The 19,316-nt window shown below is 40.4% G+C and overlaps 2 protein-coding genes across 3 annotated transcripts; one reads left to right on the forward strand and one right to left on the reverse strand.

The window, feature by feature from the left end:
* Nucleotides 1–201: 201 nt before the first annotated feature.
* agt (angiotensinogen) lies at nt 202–6,122 on the forward strand. Its single transcript, XM_066680101.1, has 5 exons — nt 202–229; nt 2,317–3,123; nt 3,219–3,492; nt 5,066–5,216; nt 5,348–6,122. The coding sequence occupies exons 2-5, from the start codon at nt 2,349–2,351 to the stop codon at nt 5,522–5,524; spliced, it is 1,377 nt and encodes a 458-aa protein (XP_066536198.1). The 5' UTR covers nt 202–229; nt 2,317–2,348; the 3' UTR covers nt 5,525–6,122.
* Nucleotides 6,123–6,261: 139 nt separating this feature from the next.
* Nucleotides 6,262–18,602, reverse strand: cog2 (component of oligomeric golgi complex 2). Of its 2 annotated transcripts, XM_066680096.1 has the most exons (19): nt 18,483–18,602; nt 18,325–18,385; nt 17,005–17,166; nt 16,854–16,919; nt 16,654–16,734; nt 16,239–16,342; nt 15,888–15,996; nt 15,544–15,723; nt 15,316–15,440; nt 14,568–14,694; nt 14,294–14,433; nt 12,031–12,092; nt 11,714–11,865; nt 11,322–11,504; nt 10,765–10,837; nt 10,516–10,658; nt 10,153–10,292; nt 9,830–10,010; nt 6,262–7,953 (listed from the first exon to the last, which is right to left on the reverse strand). In XM_066680096.1, the coding sequence occupies exons 2-19, from the start codon at nt 18,379–18,381 to the stop codon at nt 7,846–7,848; spliced, it is 2,193 nt and encodes a 730-aa protein (XP_066536193.1). In that variant the 5' UTR covers nt 18,382–18,385; nt 18,483–18,602; the 3' UTR covers nt 6,262–7,845. The 2 variants fall into 2 exon arrangements, with proteins under 2 accessions (XP_066536193.1, XP_066536191.1); XM_066680094.1 differs by having other exon boundaries at nt 18,325–18,529.
* Between the last annotated feature and the right edge of the window lie 714 nt (nt 18,603–19,316).

Raw genomic sequence — 19,316 nt, forward strand, 5'->3', positions numbered from 1 at the left:
CAACGTCACAAACTGAGTACTGCTTTGATGCAAAAGTGGACTTCCTATCTGTCGTTCAGCACAGAAGTTCAAAAGCCATGTTGAAATATAGCATCCAGAGAATCAGTTTCTTAACTCTGAGGTTAATGTGTAACTCAGGGGACCAGTCATGACTCCATCAAGGTTTTAAAACTCACAGCAGGTTCCATTGCTCCTCATTTCAGCGGTGGGGCCTGTGGTGCAACTTTAGGTAAGAAAATCCTGTCTGAAACATCCAGCTCACTTTGGTGGTTAAATCTTAGGTTACATTGGTTTTGAGAGAAGGCTGTTTACCAGCTGGGCTAAGACAACAGACAACAATTACTCAAGCGTTTAGGCAAGTCAAACATTAACGTTAGTGAGATTTGACAGAGGATCTTATTCGGGGTGACTTTATTTTTTAATAATGTTACAGAGGCTAGGCAAGCTAGCATTGAAGCTTGTGTCCAAGGACTGGTGTAGAATGGTTGCGTTGGCGGGGGGGGGGGGGGGGGGGGGTGCAATTGAATACATATACATATGCAAAATCCCACAGATTTTTTTTTTCTTTGATTCTTTTTTCCTAGTAAGAATTTGCTGTTTGAATTTCAGTGTGTAAAAGAAATTCAAGTGGAGTTTGGAAGCAGAAATGTGTACGTGGGAGGAATGTGTACGTGGGAGGGCTCAAAAATATTCTTATCTACAAAAAGGAACTGTTCATTTCTTCAGAAAGAAACAGGATGGTTCAAAAGTTGTTTACAGAAAATAAAATCATTTAGACGTGTATAATGGATTCAGTTAAGTTTGAACGTAAATTATTTTATTTTTACATAGTGTTTTTTTATTTCCATCTGTTCTAAATACTTAAATCCATCAGAATAAGAACCAATGTAAATAGCGTAATAGAGTTTAACACAATTTTTCTCAGACGTAGCTTTGAACATTTATTCATTCATTGCTTTGCCGCCTTGGCAAGCACATTCTTTACAGTTCAGTGTTCCTGTAAACTGGTCAATAATGCTCTTCAGTCAACAACAAAGGAGTCATATTTGCCCTTTTGAGTGTTTACTCTTTCGTCTGAGCTAAGAGCGTGGTGTGCATTATGAGGCGCTCCTCCCACTCAGATGGGGTCATCTGTCCCTAAACATAGTTCACCAGCACACAGACCTCAGCAACAGACAGGAAGACAGGCAGACAGGACCTTTCTGTTGATTATGTTTGTTTAGAGGTGATAGACAGTACATTGCAAAACACAGAATCCATCCTTAATTAACTTAATTAAGTAATTAAATTCTTCTTCTTATTATTTTTTTTAATATATGATCCAAACGCCAAAGAGAATGTGTTATTATTTTTAGTGTGAGGTAAAAACCTGAAACAAGTGTATTTAAAAGAACAGTGTATTTAGCGCACCAACGCTTTGCTTTCTTCTGAGACTTGTTTTCAGACTGTTAAAGAAACCTGCAGGTACAGCACTGTGCAAATGTTTTAGACTCCTGGGAATATGAGATTTAAAATCTATTTTAGTTATTTGCACAAAAAAGGGGAATAAACCAACAAACAAAATGCCCCCTTAACATTAGAATAAATACAAATAACATTGTTACAATAAGTAGTTACATTTACCGTAGTTATAATAATTAGATACAATTTTATGCAAGCAATGTATTGGTTCTGGGGCGGCACAGTGGTGCAGCAGGTAGTGTCGCAGTAACACAGCTCCAGGGACCTGGAGGTTGTGGGTTAGAGTCGCTCCGGGTGACTGTCTGTGAGGAGTTTGGTGTGTTCTCCCTGTATCTGCGTGGGTTTCCTCCGGGTGCTCCGGTTTCCTCCCACAGTCCAAAAACACACTTTGGTAGGTGGATTGGCGACTCTAAAGTGTCCGTAGGTCTGAGTGAGTGTGTGTGTTGCCCTGTGAAGGACTGGCGCCCCCTCCAGGGTGTATTCCCGCTTTGTGCCCAATGATTCCAGGTAGGCTCTGGACCCACCACGACCCTGAACTGGATAAGCGCTTACAGATAATGAATGAATGGGTTCTTTCAGATCTGAAGCAAGAGTGGAGAGGATTTTCTCCTGTCAACGATAAAAGCTTCAAGTACTGTTTATCTAATTGTGACATTTTTGAAGTTCTACCAGACCTTGTTAATATTTTTTTTCTCATATTTAATACTTAATTAACTCCTGTGTCCCCCACTTACTTTCTTATTACTTTTAGAAATATCCCCTGATAAATTAAGAATCTCTACTTAACAGTAATATATTGCATTTTTGACTGGAAATTAAATAAAGGGTTGTCTCTGATGTCTTCATGTCTTCCAGGTGTCTTCTGAGGTCTACTACCGAACCAACAAATGAAGATGAACACGTTATTCTATTCTCTTCTCCTGCTCTCCTGCCTCGCAATGGGATTATCCAATCGGGTCTACGTCCATCCCTTCTACCTCTTTAGCCACGAAAACATTAGCTGTGAAGCCATCGAAAGCAAGGACCCTGAGCCCCTGCAGACCATCCATCCTCTGACTCCCATCCAAGACAACATCCAGCCAGACCCTCGAACTGGCACTAGCCCTGAGGGCCTGAAGAACCTCACACAGCGGACTGCCGTGCTGGCCGAACTGCAGAACTCTCTGGGCTTGCGGATGTACAAGACCCTCAGCCCCAAGGAGGAGAAGGGCAATCTCCTGTTGTCCCCTTACAATGCCTATGGTGTCCTCGTGACTCTGTACCTCGGGGCATCAAAGAAAACGTCTGGCTCTTTCCAGCAGTTGCTGGGACTCAACAGGGACTCTGAAAGAACTGACTGTGTTTACCTCATAGATGGCCACAAGGTGCTGCGCACTCTTCAGGGCATCAATTCACAGAGAGATGGCCCTCAAAATGAGCTCAGGACCCAGGTTTGGAGCTTCGTAAACAGTGAAGCGGACCTCTCTAAAGACTTTGTGACTGGAATCCAAGACTTCTCGGATGCCTCTTTCGTTCGAGCAGTGGACTTCTCTCAGCCCGAAGTGGCCAAAGCTCAGGTCAACAACTTCATTCAGAAGACCTCCGACAGCAAGGTCCAGAACCTGTTAACAGACATCAATCAGAGAACAAACCTACTGTTCGCAAGCTCTGTACATTTCAAAGGTGTGTGTTTCTTGTCCTTTATCATAAGGTTCTTTATAAGTTACTGTTCTTATTTTGATAAATGTTTTAATAACCATAATCATCATCTTCCTTAGGCAACTGGAGAACCGCTTTCCAGCCGAAAGAGACAAGCCTGCAAGACTTCAGAGTCAATGAGACGTCCACTGTGAAAGTACCTCTCATGACTCACACGGGTGACTACATGTACCTCAATGATTCTAGCATGAAGTGCTCTGTAATCAAACTCAACCTTAGCAAAAGGACTTATATGCTACTAGTGCTCCCCCATGAGGGAGCCAAACTGCAAGACATTGAGTCGAAGCTGCAGACAGGAGTCATATCAACATGGATCAATCATCTGAAGGAGCGGTGAGTAGTGAGTAGTTACTGATAAGCGTATATGAGCTTATTAATGATGCTTTTTCACTGCTTTGTACTTACTCAACTCGACTCGGCTCTACTCTGCTGTTTTTTGTTTTTTTTTTCAATTTGGCGAATTTGCTACTCGGTACCTGGAACGGTACATTTTACTAAGCAAGCTGAGTAGGGACTAAACTGTCAGGTTTAAAACTTGCAGAGTGCTGACTGGCCAGAGTGACCTGTAAATCACTTTGAAATGAAGACATCCAGCACAAACTAGACATTTATAAAATCTCCAACGTTTCAGTAGAGATTACATTTGTTTTATCTGCTGGTAAAATTACGATGTGCTCTTTCCGAAGACGTTCAAATGTTCCTTAGATTGGTGGCTAATGGCCGAAAGAATCCAGCAAGAGATGTACTATGCAACAAGGAGCTGAAAAACTCAGTCTGAACTGACGTGTGGAGCTGTATTCAGTCCCGAAAAAAAACAACAACAAGTGAATACACAACGAGTGTCACGATTAGCGGATGGCGGACTGACGGAGGCGGACGCAGACGCTAAAACACAGTATTTTATTAACGAAAGAACAAAACAAACACAAACAAACTTGAGGGCAAACACGACGACTGAATAAATGAAAGGGCTTGAAACAACAACATGAAATGAGGCAACGAAAACAAGGAACAACTGACTAGAAATAAGAACAACACGAAACAACACGACTTGGGAGAGGAATAACACAAAACAAAACAAATGACTGATACCAGGAGGCGACACAAGAGGACTTAAATACATCAACAGACGAGACACACCTAAAAGGGATAACGAGGATGACGGACAAGGAGGCGGAACAAAGGCAGAGACAAGGACAATACCAAACAGAGCCATGTGCTGAGAGAGCACATGGCGGGGAAAACAGACCAGACAGGATGAGGGCGTGACAACGAGTAAACAACGCTTAATGTTACAGATGCTGTTGTTGTGGTTTCCAAAGCCTGCGGGTCCTGTTAGGAACAGTGTTTTGGGACATGACTGGTTACAATTAATAAGGAAGCCATTGAAGTGGAAAACCAATCAGGGACCAAAAAGCAAGTAGAGCCGTGTAGAGTAGGTACAATGCAGTGGAAAAGCGCCATAAGTGAACAGGCTTCCTCCTTTACTTTCAAAATATCGGTGCTGCTTTAAAGAAGTACAGACAAAATGATTTCAATGATTAAACAGGAGTCAAAGTGTCATACTCACGCCACAGAGCTTGGCCTTAACACGTGTGACAGTAGCCACAGATCAATAATTTCACAGAACACAAGTTCTCTAAGAGTTTTTAATCTCAGGCCCTTGCTGTGGATATTAAGCGGATATTAAGAACAGTGTCATAAATAAACATTTGTACATCTACATCCACCAACCAGCCATAACAATCACACTACCTTCTTGTTTCTACACTCACTCTAGACTGTCTGTTGCTCTGCATACTTTGTTAGCCCTCTTTTACAGTTCGTCAGTAGTCAGGACCAGTACGGAGCAGCTGGTGGAGGTAGTGTTTTTATTTCTATAATTCTTTTGGGATTTGTTTTGTAGGTATCTGGATTTGTCTCTGCCTAAATTCTCCCTGACAGCTGTTGTTGACCTGAGATCAGTGCTGTCTGACATGGATGTGGAAAAATACCTGTTTGACTCTGAGACCAGCTTCGAGAGACTCAGCAGCAAGGCAAACTTCACAGTGGAAAAGGTAAAAGCTTCGCAGACGCTGAGTAATTAAAAGATTAGTTGCATTATTTGTTGAAAATATCAGTCTGGTTTAAGATCATTCAAGTAAAAAAGCACCTAAACAGCACTGTTATATGTGTGTGTGTCTGACAGGTGTACAACAAGGTCCTTTTTGAGATGTCCGAAGAAGGCTCAGAGGTTCAGAGTACGCCTCTGGATGAAAGAGTGCCCCTCAAAGTCACTGTCAACAGACCATTCTTTTTTGCCGTTGCAGAGGTCAACTCTCGAGCCATTCTTATGCTTGGAAAGATAAGGAACCCATCCGTGTAAACTCCATTTATTTATAAACAGCAAAGCAGGGGTGGGCGATATGGCAAACAATACACATGGCTGTGATACTTGGGCATTTTCATGTTATGTATCACAATATTTGGCTTTTCTGAGGCTTGATAACAGGCACAGTAGTGCTAGATATATTTTGAACACTAACACTATTAAAGCAACATTACGTAGTATTTTTCCCTTAAAAGTACAGTTTCAAAATCATTTTGATGCTGCACTGACCTATAATAGGGAGAACAGGGCCTGCCTCAGTGCTACTCTGGGCTCAGCACTGAAGAAACTGAACTATGTAACTTATGTAGGAGGATAGGACCCCCCCCCCTTTCTTTATTTCAGGGCAGTGATATTAAAGTGAATTACACTCTGCAACTCTAGGGGGAGCCCAGGAGCAAAATTGCTAAATTTTACCTAGTGTTCCTTTAAAGGCTAAGCACACTTTTTACTTTTTATTTCACACAACGTGCTGCTGAATAATGCACTGTTTGAAATTGATCATGTGGCAGATCAGTGTTATTTAAGCACTGATAATATCAGAAAAACATTGTGAAGGGATTTATCACAATAAAAATAAATATCTTATCGCCCACATTAATAGTATGTCATTTTGTTTGATTGTTTATATTTTAATTTAAAAATACACATTTACCAAACCTGCGAAGGACTGGCGCCTCCTCCAGGGTGTGATCCCGCCTTGTGCCCAGTGATTCTGGGTAAGCTCTGGACCCACCGTGACCCTGAACTGGATAAGCGCTTACAGACAATGAATGAATGAATGAATATTTAACAAATTAATTTAATAAAATTAAGTTATATTCTAAGTTTTCAAGGTCTGTGTAAAAGTTGTTCAATTAAAGGTGCAGTGTGTAAAATGTTGGTGCATCTGTATTAGAAACAGAATACAAAACAATGTTTTCGTTTGTAAATAAGGACCTGCTACTAGGAATCACTGGGCCGAGACCCATATTTTTTTCCCCATTTAACGAGTGAGGGATGTGTACAAACACAGAATCTCTTTCCAGTATGCAAACAGGACGGAGGGCTATCAAATGGTAAGTAATTGCTTACACTGCCTTTAAATGCAGGGGAACAATTTTCAATTTCACCTCTAGATCCCACTAAATCTTACACATTGCACCTTTAATAACCTGGAACTCAGTCTGGGGTAAGCCATGGCCTTAAGTTTAAAGACGTGAGGTCAGAGAGTCCCCAGTTTAATTCCCGGGATTGGCAGGAAAAAAATCATTCACAGCTGAAGTGCCCTTGAGCAAGACACCTAACCCCCAAACTACTCACAGGGCGCTGAGGAGGTTGGTAGCCCCCTGCTCCAGTTGTGTGTGTGTGTTCACTGCTCTTAGTGTGTGTGAATAATTGCTCACTAAGTGTGTGTTTGTGTGCTCACTAAAATGAATGGGTTAAATGCAGAGAAATAATTCCACTAAGGGGAATAATAAAGGTGACTGTTCTTTTTTTCTTTTTCCTAGATGAAAAACTGCAGCATTTTGATGTGCATTTGCAGACTTTGTGCCCTTTGTGTGTACTCTATAATGAGAACTGTGGGAATAATAACTACAAGCACCGACACAGGTCTTTTTATCCAAACCCTTTATTGTCAAAGCTGAGGTTAAAAGGTACAGAGATCCCAATTTTTTCCCAGTAAAAGAACAAGTAAATATTATCTGCCATGTTAGCATGGTGTTTAAAATGTCAGAAACAATCCAGTAAGGTTCTACAGGGCACAGAGCTTTGTTTAGACTGGCCACAGATGAGACACTGGCAGATGTGATGCTGATATCTGATTCTGACAGACAGTGCTCAGTTCATGACCAGGTTTCGAGTCAGATGTTGTCACGTTGCCTGTCATTACTTGATGTAACTGTGCACGACGGGCCATAACAACATTGTGACACATCTTGACACGCTAACCCCTTGGCCGGGTCACTTCACAAAGGAAGTGTTCGCACCTTGAATCCTTACGTGTTTAGAATTCACATTGCATAATATATAATCTAACCATGTTACCAGTGACATTGATCCTATTCTGTTACATATTACCAAGTAGGACAGAACAATAAATAACATGAGCGTCTAGACACATTCTTGTAGTGTGCTTCTTCACTGCACGGGTGGAGTTTAATGCCCCCAGATCAGCTGTGATTCCTCAGTAATTTCATAACTGCAATTTTGATCAGCAAATTAAGGACAATTGCAGGCAGTCCTTTTCCTCCCTTCACAGTTTAGAGCATGTAGAAGCCATTCAGATCAGGCGTCTCCAATCACAAAGGCTGTTGTGGGCTCTCTGGAACTGACCCCTAGGAGCCGGCTTGCTCTGCTGTGGCTAAGTCCCGTGCTTCCTTCACCAGGTCCAGTAGAGCGGAGAACATGGCGATGTCACTCGGCTGGAGATCCATCTTCTGAATCTGTTTAAAGAAACAGACCTTGTTACCTTTGTACTTAAAAATACACACTTTGGAGTCTAAGATCAAAAGCTTGGTATCAATGTTATGTTAAAGTTGTTAAGGGCGGCACGGTGGTGCAGCGGGTAGCGTCGCAGTCACACAGCTCCTGGGGCCTGGAGGTTGTGGGTTCGAGTCCCGCTCCGGGTGACTGTCTGTGAGGAGTGTGGTGTGTTCTCTCTGTGTCTGCGTGGGTTTCCTCCCACAGTCCAAAAACACACGTTGGTAGGTGGATTGGCGACTCAAAAGTGTCCGTGAGTGTGTGAGTGAATGTGTGTGTGTTGCCCTGTGAAGGACTGGCGCCCCCTCCAGGGTGTATTCCCTTCTTGTGCCTCAGGCTCTGGACCCACCGCGACCCTGAACTGGATAAGCGCTTACAGATAATGAATTAATTAAATTAAGTTGTTATCAATTTTAAAGCTTGGTATCAACAATATAAAAGTGCCATAGTTACCGTTAAATACAATTATTCTGGTATGCTCAAACTGTGCCTACTTTGCATGAAATTACAAGCAGTAATGAATATATTTATTAATTTTTTATGTTTTCAGAACAATGAACAGAGATGAAGATTGTTCTAAAACGACTGAATAAAATACAACTAAAAATAACAATCCATTATTTTAATAAATATATATTTCAAAATATTATAATATCAAATTATATATATATATATATATATATATATATATATATATATATATATATATATATATATATATAGTGGTCCCTTGCTACTTCACGGTTCACTTTTCGCAGACTCGCTGTTTCGCGAGTTTCCAATAAATATTATTGTAATGTAATTAATGTATTTAATTAATATATAATTAATATATGGTCCCTTGAAGCGCTACTTGCAGACATGAGATTGTAAACAACACATAATTGGTTGACAGATGGAAAGCGACTAACCAGAGAATGCTGCTATGTATCCCAGTCGTTTGTGCTCAGCCACCCCTCTCCGCTCTTAAAATAGTGTACAACTACTAAAATAATGTATGAATATTAAAATAAATATAGCTTCCCTACTTCGCGGATTTCCACGATAAGTGAGTGATTACTGGTTTTTTTTGCCTTAAATACATACAATAATACTTCTATATTTTGCATCTACAAGGTGGAGTAAATGTAGATGTGTTTTATTCAGAGACCAGTGAGGGGGCAAACTGTTTAAACACTCCAGCAGCACTACTGTGTCTGATCAACACACATCAAAACAACTCACACTAGCACATCGCCACCAATGAGAATGATTCACCACTCAATACATATCTGTTCTGTGGTGGTCCTGTGGAGGTCCTGATCATTGAAGAACAGGGTGAAAAGGGGCTAACAAGGTATGAAGAGCAAGAGAGGATCCACAAAGTGCACCAATATGATCAGTGGAGCTGATAAAATTTACAATGAAGTAGAATATCAGAATTTATTATTATTATTATTTTTGCCATACACACACTATTTAAATTTGATTTTCATGTACCCAATTGGGAACTACCCGACGCAAAGCAGGCTCCCACACTGGAGAGGGCGCCAGTCCATCACAGGGCATCACACACTCACAGTCAATCGCCAATCACTACCAACATCACTACCTATTTTTTGGACTGTGGGAGGAATCCCATGTAGACACAGGGAGAACACAGCAAGCTTCTTACAGAGATTACCTGAGGCAGGGTTTGACCTCACAACCCCGGGACCCTGGAGCTGTGTAAATTACACATTCAGAGTCATTCTGAAAATGTCTATTTGTCCTTAAAAATGAAGCTGGAGATACCTAGGGTGGAAAATTAGGAAAACTATGATTGGGAAATCTAACAAAAATGGTCATGGCATTTTGTACCTGCTCTCCAAGATATTCTACATCCAAAGCCAGCTGCAGACGGATCTTGCCGTCGTCCGATGGCCCGGTGTTGGTTCCTGCTGTGCTGGTAGTGGCCGTTTTCCTGGCCTGTTTTAACCTCTTCAAACTCTCCTCCATCTTCTTCACAGAGCTCAGGACATCAGATATGGTCTCAAAGTATCTGAGAGAGAGTGAGAAAGGCTTAGGTGATCCACTGTGTAATTCCTTTAGTTTTATCTGACAACAAGAGTCATCCCAGAACACCACAGTCCTAAACATTTCCTGAGGATTTCATTTTGTCCACACACATGTATACACTCTACCTGTGGGTGCAGTCTGAAAGTGTAACACGAAGCCACTGGTGGATGATGGAGTCCTTCACAACACCTGTGGAGTCATTGACCAGCTGATGTAGCGGCTGCAAAGCGTTATCCATGTAGGCTGAGGCTCGGGTGGGCACCTCCTGTCAAACAAACAAAAAAAAAGGTGGCATTGATTTTAAATATATCAAGAACTGTTGTATATAGCATTAGGAGTCTTGCCCAAGGCACTGTATAGGTATACAGTGGTGTGGTTGCCTGAGTCAGGAATGAAACCAGGTTGAAAACAGCCCACCCCAGATGCATTAAACACTACGCTTTGATTCTGCAGTGATTACAGGTAGCACGCCCAGTGCTTGAGCAGACCTTATTTGTCCGTCTATAAAGTCGTGGGACTTCCGAAGCATTTTTCAGGAAGCGGAAGCTCCTCTCTGTCAAATTCTGTGTCATTCTGTTGTTCAGTGTCGGGACGCACATAGACAGGGCAGTTTTGGAGTCGTTCAAGGCCTCTACAAAATAAAAGACAAAAGAGAAAAGGATAAGCCATAGCTCTTGAGATCATTTGATTATTATTTTTTTAAAAATCAAAATAACAAGTAAACCAATGAGCCATGCCTGAAACAATGTCAAAGTTTTTGAAACCTATTCCTTCCAGCTTCTCTTTGACCATGTCAGAGATTTCTGGAATCTGGAAGCACAAGAACACAAACAGCAGTTTTATCCAAGGAACCTCAGAAAAATGGATTAGATTATTAGAGAAACAAAACACAGTGCAGAAACTGCTCAGACAACTAGGTTTCTAGCTGCTTTCCACTGGGGGCTTTGGGCTTTTGACCCTTATTTCAAAAGCAAGTTTAAGATCACAATGTTTCTCTTTCTATTCTGTGTTTACTCTCTCCTCTTGCTCGCTCTCTTTCTGACACGCACTCGCGAGCCTCAGGCACACAGACAGACATGACTTCTTAAAGGAACTCTTCTTCTAAAAGATCTCCGTCCTTGTTGCACTGATATTTTAAAGCAAGTGTTTGTCTACAAGAGATTTTAGGATTCACTGTGTGTAGCCTTGTCGAAGGTAAGGAGTATGTTGTTTTCCTTATTTTGATATCCCCAAGTTGACAGGTATGAAATGTAATCTAATGTGTTTTCTGCTTGGCCTGTCTACTCCAGAGTACCTGCTCCATTAAGTGGTCCACATCAGCAGCAATGAAGACCAGCTGTTTGGTGGACAGGGCTGTGGGGCCTCCACTCTCGCTGTCTGCATCCTGAGACGTGCGGCTTGACGTAGAGGAGGCCGAGCTCGGAAGCGGTCTCACTGGGTCTTTGGTGCTTTCAGGAGGTGCATTTTTCGTTAGGACCTACAGAGCCATAAAGAAACCAGAAAGTGTATTACTGAAAATAGTATGAGGAAATTGATGAAAAATTAGGGGGGTTCATGTTGCAAAGCCCTAACAAGCTGAACCTGTAAAGCCACTGTCACATTAGGCCTCCTACAGAGAGCACAGTAAGATTTAAAGCTGGTACTTCAAGACAAGACCTTTTGAGCCTTTGTGTTGCAGTTCTGTACCTCAGTGAGGAAGGAGGCATATCTGGAGAGCAGCTGCAGCGTCAGCTTCCAAAAACGATGAGCCAGCGGTGGCAAGTAAATGTGCTCTACCCAACACCTGCAAATACAGCTCCATAACACCTCCGTCACCTGCAGCCGGTAGCGACTGCCCACTATAAACACACATACAAGACGCAGAGGGGGAAAAAGTGAGCATTGATATGAACATAAATGGGATTGTTTTTCACAAATTAAAGAGAACCAAAATGAATTTGACACCAGTATTTCTGTCCCTTCCACATTAAAATCATACAGCCATCACAGTATATAGACTTTACCTGGAGCTGGTCCTAATCCCTCTGTGATAGCATTTTCTAAATGTCCACAAATCTCCTTGTACCTGAAAAACATATCCAAACCAAGAGGTCAGGGAACACACAGCACATATACATCGGAAAGCGGAATAGTGGCACTCAATAAATAACCTAAATCTGAGGCTTATATGGTGTTTTCACAGATGTGGCTACACATTACAGCGTGAATACAGTGCTTCAAGATCACATTTACGATAGCAGGTAACATGGTGAGGGAGAAATGATCATATGGGAAAGTAAGCTTGGACAAGTATCATAAGGGATTCAAGATTCCAGATGGCATGTAATATTCAAGATTTTTACCTCGTTAATATGTGTGTGTGATGTTTTTATATGCTTCAAAATATATTCAAGTGTGTTGGCCTTAAACTGGCAAACACAGACAGCCAGGGTTTCTTACATCATAAACCTAAGGAACCAATAGAGATAGAGGTGGGGAAGTAATTGTTTATTCACAGATCCACGAGTACTGAACAAATTCAAAACTCTAGAGTTATATCGATTTATTTTAAGGTGTTAGTGGATATGCGATTTTGATGAAGAGAGATTATATTTTAGGTGTCTAACTTGTGACTGGGATTATTTAATTAGCCAGATATTGCAAGCCCAAATGTCCCTTGGCTCCTTTCCTACTAGACAGGTCTAACATTGGGCTGTGGTTACTTGGTTAAACTAAGAAATCCTGCTTTGTGCAATACTCTGGATACTGCTGGATTTTGAAATTATTTGAGTGACTAGTTATTATCAATGTCTGTTGATTATCTGTTTTGTTTGTTATACATAAAAATAAGTGAAAAATATTCATGCTGCTGTACACATTATTTAAATAAAAGTAATAATAAAAATGATCATCTACCATAAAGAGAACAAAATAAATATACTTTTCATACTTCATACACAGGGGGTCCTCAAATTACGACGTTGATCTGTTCCTACGTCGCGTCGTAAACCAATTTTCGGTGTAAGTCGGAACACACGTACATACTGTACGTAAATAACATACTGTAAGCACTTATCCTATCCGAACCCCTATCCTCCTCTGTAACCGTGTATTCTTCCGCCGCGCACACCAAACAAACAAAACCACTTAAGTCGAAACAAGGCTTTATACAGTAAATGGGAGATGTGTCGTAACCAGGAAACATCGTAACTCGGGACTGACGTAACCCGAGAACCTCCTGTATACTACTTATCACCCTAAAGCTGGACACAGAGAAAAAGGACTTGACAAATTGAAAAATTTAAATATATATTTGCTTGAGACTTGACTTGAAAGGAAAACAAAAATGCTAAAATTCTTAACCTGGACAATCCCCGTATTTATATTTAGTGTTAAGGCGGAAATGTAATGTACTGTTTTAAACAGTATGGACAAGCTTAACTCCAGTTACAGCCACAATCGATTGCATAATGAGAATGGTTTTGAATCAGTTCTGGAAAACAAACCAAATTCTGTAAGTAAGCTAGCAGTAAGCAGAAGACTGGACTTTACAACATGTGGGGGCTCAAAATAAACAGGCCAAAGCACACACTGTCCAAACCTTACACAGCTATCGATCTCACGCACTGATTCACACATGTTGCATCCAAGAGGAACATCCATAGACAGCTTCCATGAAACTTTACTAATGTTCCAGGATATAGAGTGAAATAATTATTTACCATACCAACATTTAAAAGCCCACAAACAATGGCTAAAGAGAAAAAAACATTTAGAATATTTGGCAGACATCCTTAATTTTGGGTTCTACTGGATCCATAATGACAGCTAATATTTGCCCCTGTTGCAAACTGCCACCAAGCTGTGATAGCAGTTACTACAGTCCAAAAAATAATAAAGTCAGTTTAAATGCTACAATGGTCATATTTAAGCCACAATTCACAGACTGTAGAAGAAAGAAATGCTCAAGCTCTTTTAAAATAGCTCTGATTTGTTTTTCCTTCTTCATTTTTGTGTAACGTATGTTTAGTTCCAAATGGTTGGGTCATAAAAATGTACTATTTTATCAGTGGGTTGCCATAGGACATTTTGTTTCAGGGAGAGGAGGGATTCTTTCAAAATTATCTGCTGAAAAGACACCTGGCATCCCTTTTCAAATTGTAAAATTCATCCAATCCATGTGGTTCTTTTGTGACTGGCATCTTTAAAAAGGTAAAGAGTTGCAGAAAGTTGATGAGTTTGCAGTATTCATTATAAAAACCATCTTCTTCACGGTCTGGAACTTACCGTAGCTGAAAGTACACAGGGAGGTTCCATTTGTTGTGGAAGCTTTGGTATGACGCATGTGCTCTGAGTCTCTTTACACTCGACTGAGAGCCACACTGTTTTTCAAACTTCCGTACAAAGTCCATGCTAATGCAGTATCTCTGCAAAATCACAAGACAAAAGGCAGGTTAGTGTCATTCACATAGTTTACTTTGCCAAAATGACGGCATATTAAATATCATTAAATATCACAGATGTGCACACGTGTATATGTTGTCTTTATGTTGTTTTTCACCTCGTAAAATGCATCTGGGTTTCCAGGATTGAAAAGAAAAGAAATCCTTCCCTCAACACCTTTAATAATCTCAGGCCACACAGAGTTGACCAGGAAGTCGTAACCTGGCACGATGTCAGCTTTGTTGCTAAAAGTAAACAATGTGAAGTAAGAGCTTAGACAGTGTTACATATGTAACAGCATCATCATGTTCCTAATCTACAATAGCACAGTGATCAGGATTGTATCTAATCACATATTCACATGCTTTCAACCAGACAAATAGAAAAACTGAGCCTAAATACGTAAATAAAACTTCTCTGTAGAGCAACATAAAAGTCACAAAGTGCTTTACAAACAACGTTTCACAAAATAAAATGTACAATCACAGAAAAATAATAATATTGGGGGTACAAATACATTTAAAAGTGTTTTTTTGCAAAATATTGTTGTAATTAAAAATTCAATCTTACTCACATTCTTTTGTCACTTTACGTTAATTTATTATTTAAAAAACACTTAAATTTAATTATTAATACATTATCAACACGAACAGAGCAAATCAAAACACATGCTTTTTTTTTTATATATGTATATTGTATTTTTGTACACACACACACACACACACACACACACACACACACAAAGTAGCTTTCTTGGTGAAACAACAAAAGCTCCTGGTTTGAACCTGAGCCGACAGTTTACATTCAAAAGCAAAGCAGTCCAGCGGAACCAGTGTTTAATGCGGCATAAAAAAATTCCAACACACCTGGAAATGGTCCCTCCGGTGACCTCTCGCAGCAGTCTACAGTGATGAGGCACAAATTCCAGAAGTTTTGCGTACATCAGCTGAAGACCGTTAGGGCTGGACTTCGCAAACTGCTCAGTTATGACCTGTTCAAAACACCATGTTCTCCATTTAGTTTTTGGCCTTTATTCAGTGTATCATTTTTCATATATTTATTTGAACTATCAAGATTTACGTATATAAAGCCACCTGATCCATGTATGGTTTGACTAAAACCTGTCCCACTAGTGCCTCTGCATCTCTGGTCTTGTCGATAGTGGCGTAGGTGCGAAGGCAGTGTCGCACAATGTCTACATTTGATGTTTGCAGACCCTGGATCAGCAGACCCTCCAGAGACTGCTGGAGCATAGCAGTGATGCCTGCAATCCTCTAACAAACAAAAAACCAAACCAAAATAAGAAAAACAGACAGTGCAAACCGTCTCATTTTAATTCAATATATCGTGTAACATACAGCTTTTCTATTATTTTACTTTTGCATTGAGTGCTCATGGATGGGGAGAGAAAGAGTGTGACTGTGAAAGCAGGGCTCACCGGTCGCACTTTGTCCAGCAGTGGCATGCCTTTGCTCTGGACAGCATGAAACTGCAGCTGATTGAACTCAGTGGCAATCCTCTCCAGAATCTGCCCCGCTAGCAGAGGACTTCAAAGAAACCGAATAAAGAGTTACGCCAACATATTCAAGCTGTAGTTGATATTTCTATTCAATTCCTTTAGTCAACTGTTAACTGGCTCCCTGATAGATGTTCAAGTTAAATTAGTGAGCCTGCAAAGCCCCTCCCTTTTTGGAGAAATAAAATGTAACAGAAAACCAGAAGAAACAGGATCTTGCTCATTCAACTTCAGATGCATTAATATCTGTAAATGATTTACAACTGAAGTCACCTGCTTGATTCTAGAGATGATGTATCTTTGGTGTTTTGAGAGTGTAGGATCTTCTCGATCTTCTCCACCGACTGAACGACTTGGATGAGTCTTAATACACAGATCTGGTTTGAAGTACAAATAAGTGTAAATGAGATGAGATGCATGATAAAAGTCTAAAACTGCCTATAGAAAAACAAATAATGCACAATTTGATGGATTTTGTCTGTCCAACATTTGCAAAAGTTTCAGGTAGGTCTTAGATATTCAGATTAACCTGTGGTGTGAGGTGTATAATCCAATCATAACCCCTCCAACCTACTCACACTCAAGTCATGGCTGCCATAGAGTTAAGCTGTTAATAACTCTTCTGATATACTCTCAATCCACTTCACATCTTCTGATATTAATAAAGCAAATCAATAGAAAAACATACCTTCTTCTTTTGAATGTCATCTTGCTTGGACAACTGCGTGTCTATGGCTTGGATTACTTCATTGACTGATGACCTCAAACTCTGCTCAAGTGAAGAGAATGCTACATTAGGCATGGCAATACACATAAATTATAGGGAACATCGTTACATACATAAACTGTGTAATAATTGCCCATGAAGATAATCTTTAAAGTGTTTACCAGCACTTCTTCACGTAACTGACCCAGAGGAACAGTAAGCTGGTTGAGGGCTTTATCCATTCCAACCTATAGACATAAAGTGGTCACAGATTAAACCACAAACTGTAATTAACTTGTTGGTGTACTTGTTGTGGCCAAATCCCACACTCACAAGATTAGTGGACAGGTTGACAAAATCTGCGTAGTCTTTATTGATGAGCTCGACCATGGCAGTTTTGAGGAGCTTGTAATACTGCTCCAGATCTTCTCGCATCTGCTCCAGCTGGACATGCTTTCTGCACTCAGCCACAAAGCTGTCCACGTCAAAGTCATCCTGCAAAACACAGAGATGGAACATTCAAGAGAAGGAGGAACGTGAGAGGAAGAGGACTAGCTGTTTTAGTCAGTTCTGTGTCCTCAGAGAAGATGGAGACCAGTGCAGCCATGGTGGAATTCAGCAAGAAGTGCTGGTGGACACTATTTTCCAGTACAAACACAACATAGGGAGAGCATTAAAAAATGAGGTGGGAAATAAGCTCAGTAATTTGCACGACATGTAATTATATTGTTCTTCATTATGGAGCCACGTTTTCTGCACCTATAGAAGAATTTATCTAGCACTACACAAGGGGCACTGACCTCAATATTTTTTTTCTTCACATTTTTATTTTAGCAGTTTTTAAACAAGGATGGTACATTTGATTGTTTCAAAACAGTAGCAAACAATCAAAGTGGGGGATGTAAGTGTACCTACTTCTTAAGTCATGTATGTTTTGTCAGCTTGTTTTTGTGACCTCATACAAGCCACATTACATAGAAACCCACTCACACTGAAGTTATAAAGAGTGTTTCACTCTGACTGCCTTTTGAATAAGAGACAATATCACAGAGTATTAATATAGACAAAACTCTTAGAAAATACAGTAAAAAGCCTGTACATTTCTAAAATACAAAAAGAGTTTGGAAAACGTTAGTGCAAAATTAAATGACATTAGCATCAGTTGGTGCAGAAAACGGTTTAAGGCAGGTTAGCAAAGTAGCTAACTGTTACCTGATATTATTAAGAACGTATTTATTGTCTTATTAATTATACGTCACAGCTGTACGCCGTTGAATAAGAGTTGGTTCTTATTAGAATTTTCCGTTCCACCTTAAATGGTTGCAGCAGTTAAATTTAAAAGTTAAAATTACATTCGAAAATTGGCACAATTTAAGGAGGCATGAAATACGCGAATAAAAAAGCTGACGAATGTTAACGCAACCTAAACTTAGTGGCTGCAGCGGTTTAAAAAAGCCGTTAAGACATTACTACGTGCTTCAGAGAGCAACTAACTTTTGGCTAAAGCTCTTAGCGCTAACAATGGTCATGTAGCGATAAATGTAAATGTGTAGAGAGCAGTAAAAGCAAAAACAATGCTGTAAATTGAGTTTATGTGCAAAACAGTGCAGATATAAAGCGCCGTTGTCGTTAGTTTACAGAGCGTAACGTTACCTTCATAAACTCGTCTTTGTTAAAACACAAAGAGTCGGGTCCCTTTGGCAGATTCATCTTTCTAAAGGAGAGAGAAGAGCGGATACAGGAATGTGTCACTTTGTTTACTACTGAAAATCTGAGGCTTTAACGTCCATTTTTGACTAAACTTCACTAACGTGTATCTGTCAGATCAGCTCAATGAAAACACTTCCGCAAACATGGCACGAACGATAGAAATGAACAGAACACCGTTCGCTCCAGCGCCCACTACCGAGCTCCACACAGCACCACAGTACTCTCAACAGGACAGTAGGAATGTGGAGGATGTGTCTTACCCCGATGATTAAAACGACCTTCTTCCCAGTAAACTAGGAACGTCCCTGGACGTTCAAAATAGGTCTAAAAGTAGTCTGTCCGTCAAGGACATATTTTAAACGTCAATGGACGTCCAAAATCCATCTTAATAAGTTAGTTATCAAGTGATGACCAATCGATAACGTCAGTGGACGTCCAAAATGCGTTATATACAAGTAATCAGTATCGGAACCAGTTAATAACGTCAACGGACGTCCAAAATACGTTTAATAGTCGTCTTTTCAATGTCTGTGTTTCGACGTCTTTTCAACTTTCATTTTCAACCTTAAGAGAACGTTGATTAGACGGCAGTCATTACGTTATTTCAACGTTGAATCAACGGCTAAATGTTTACTGGTTTGTTTCTACATTCATTGTCCTAACCATAAACATGACTTTCCGTGTGTTGTTCTACTGCTTAGACCCCTCCTTTCCTCAATAATCAGAACCACAGAGTTACTGCGAGAGTCGCACTGGTACAAATGGATCAGACACAGCAGTGCTACTGGAGTTATTAAAAACTGCCCACTCACTGTCCACTGAACTTGCATCAGTGGTCACAGGACACTTTATACATGATATTTTGGGTTGTTGGACTATTCTCAGTCCAGCAGTGATACTGAGTTTGTAAAAAAATGGAGGTTGTGGGTTCGATT

Source organism: Hoplias malabaricus, chromosome 8 (genome assembly GCF_029633855.1).
Source record: "Hoplias malabaricus isolate fHopMal1 chromosome 8, fHopMal1.hap1, whole genome shotgun sequence".
NCBI classification, from domain to species: domain Eukaryota; kingdom Metazoa; phylum Chordata; class Actinopteri; order Characiformes; family Erythrinidae; genus Hoplias; species Hoplias malabaricus.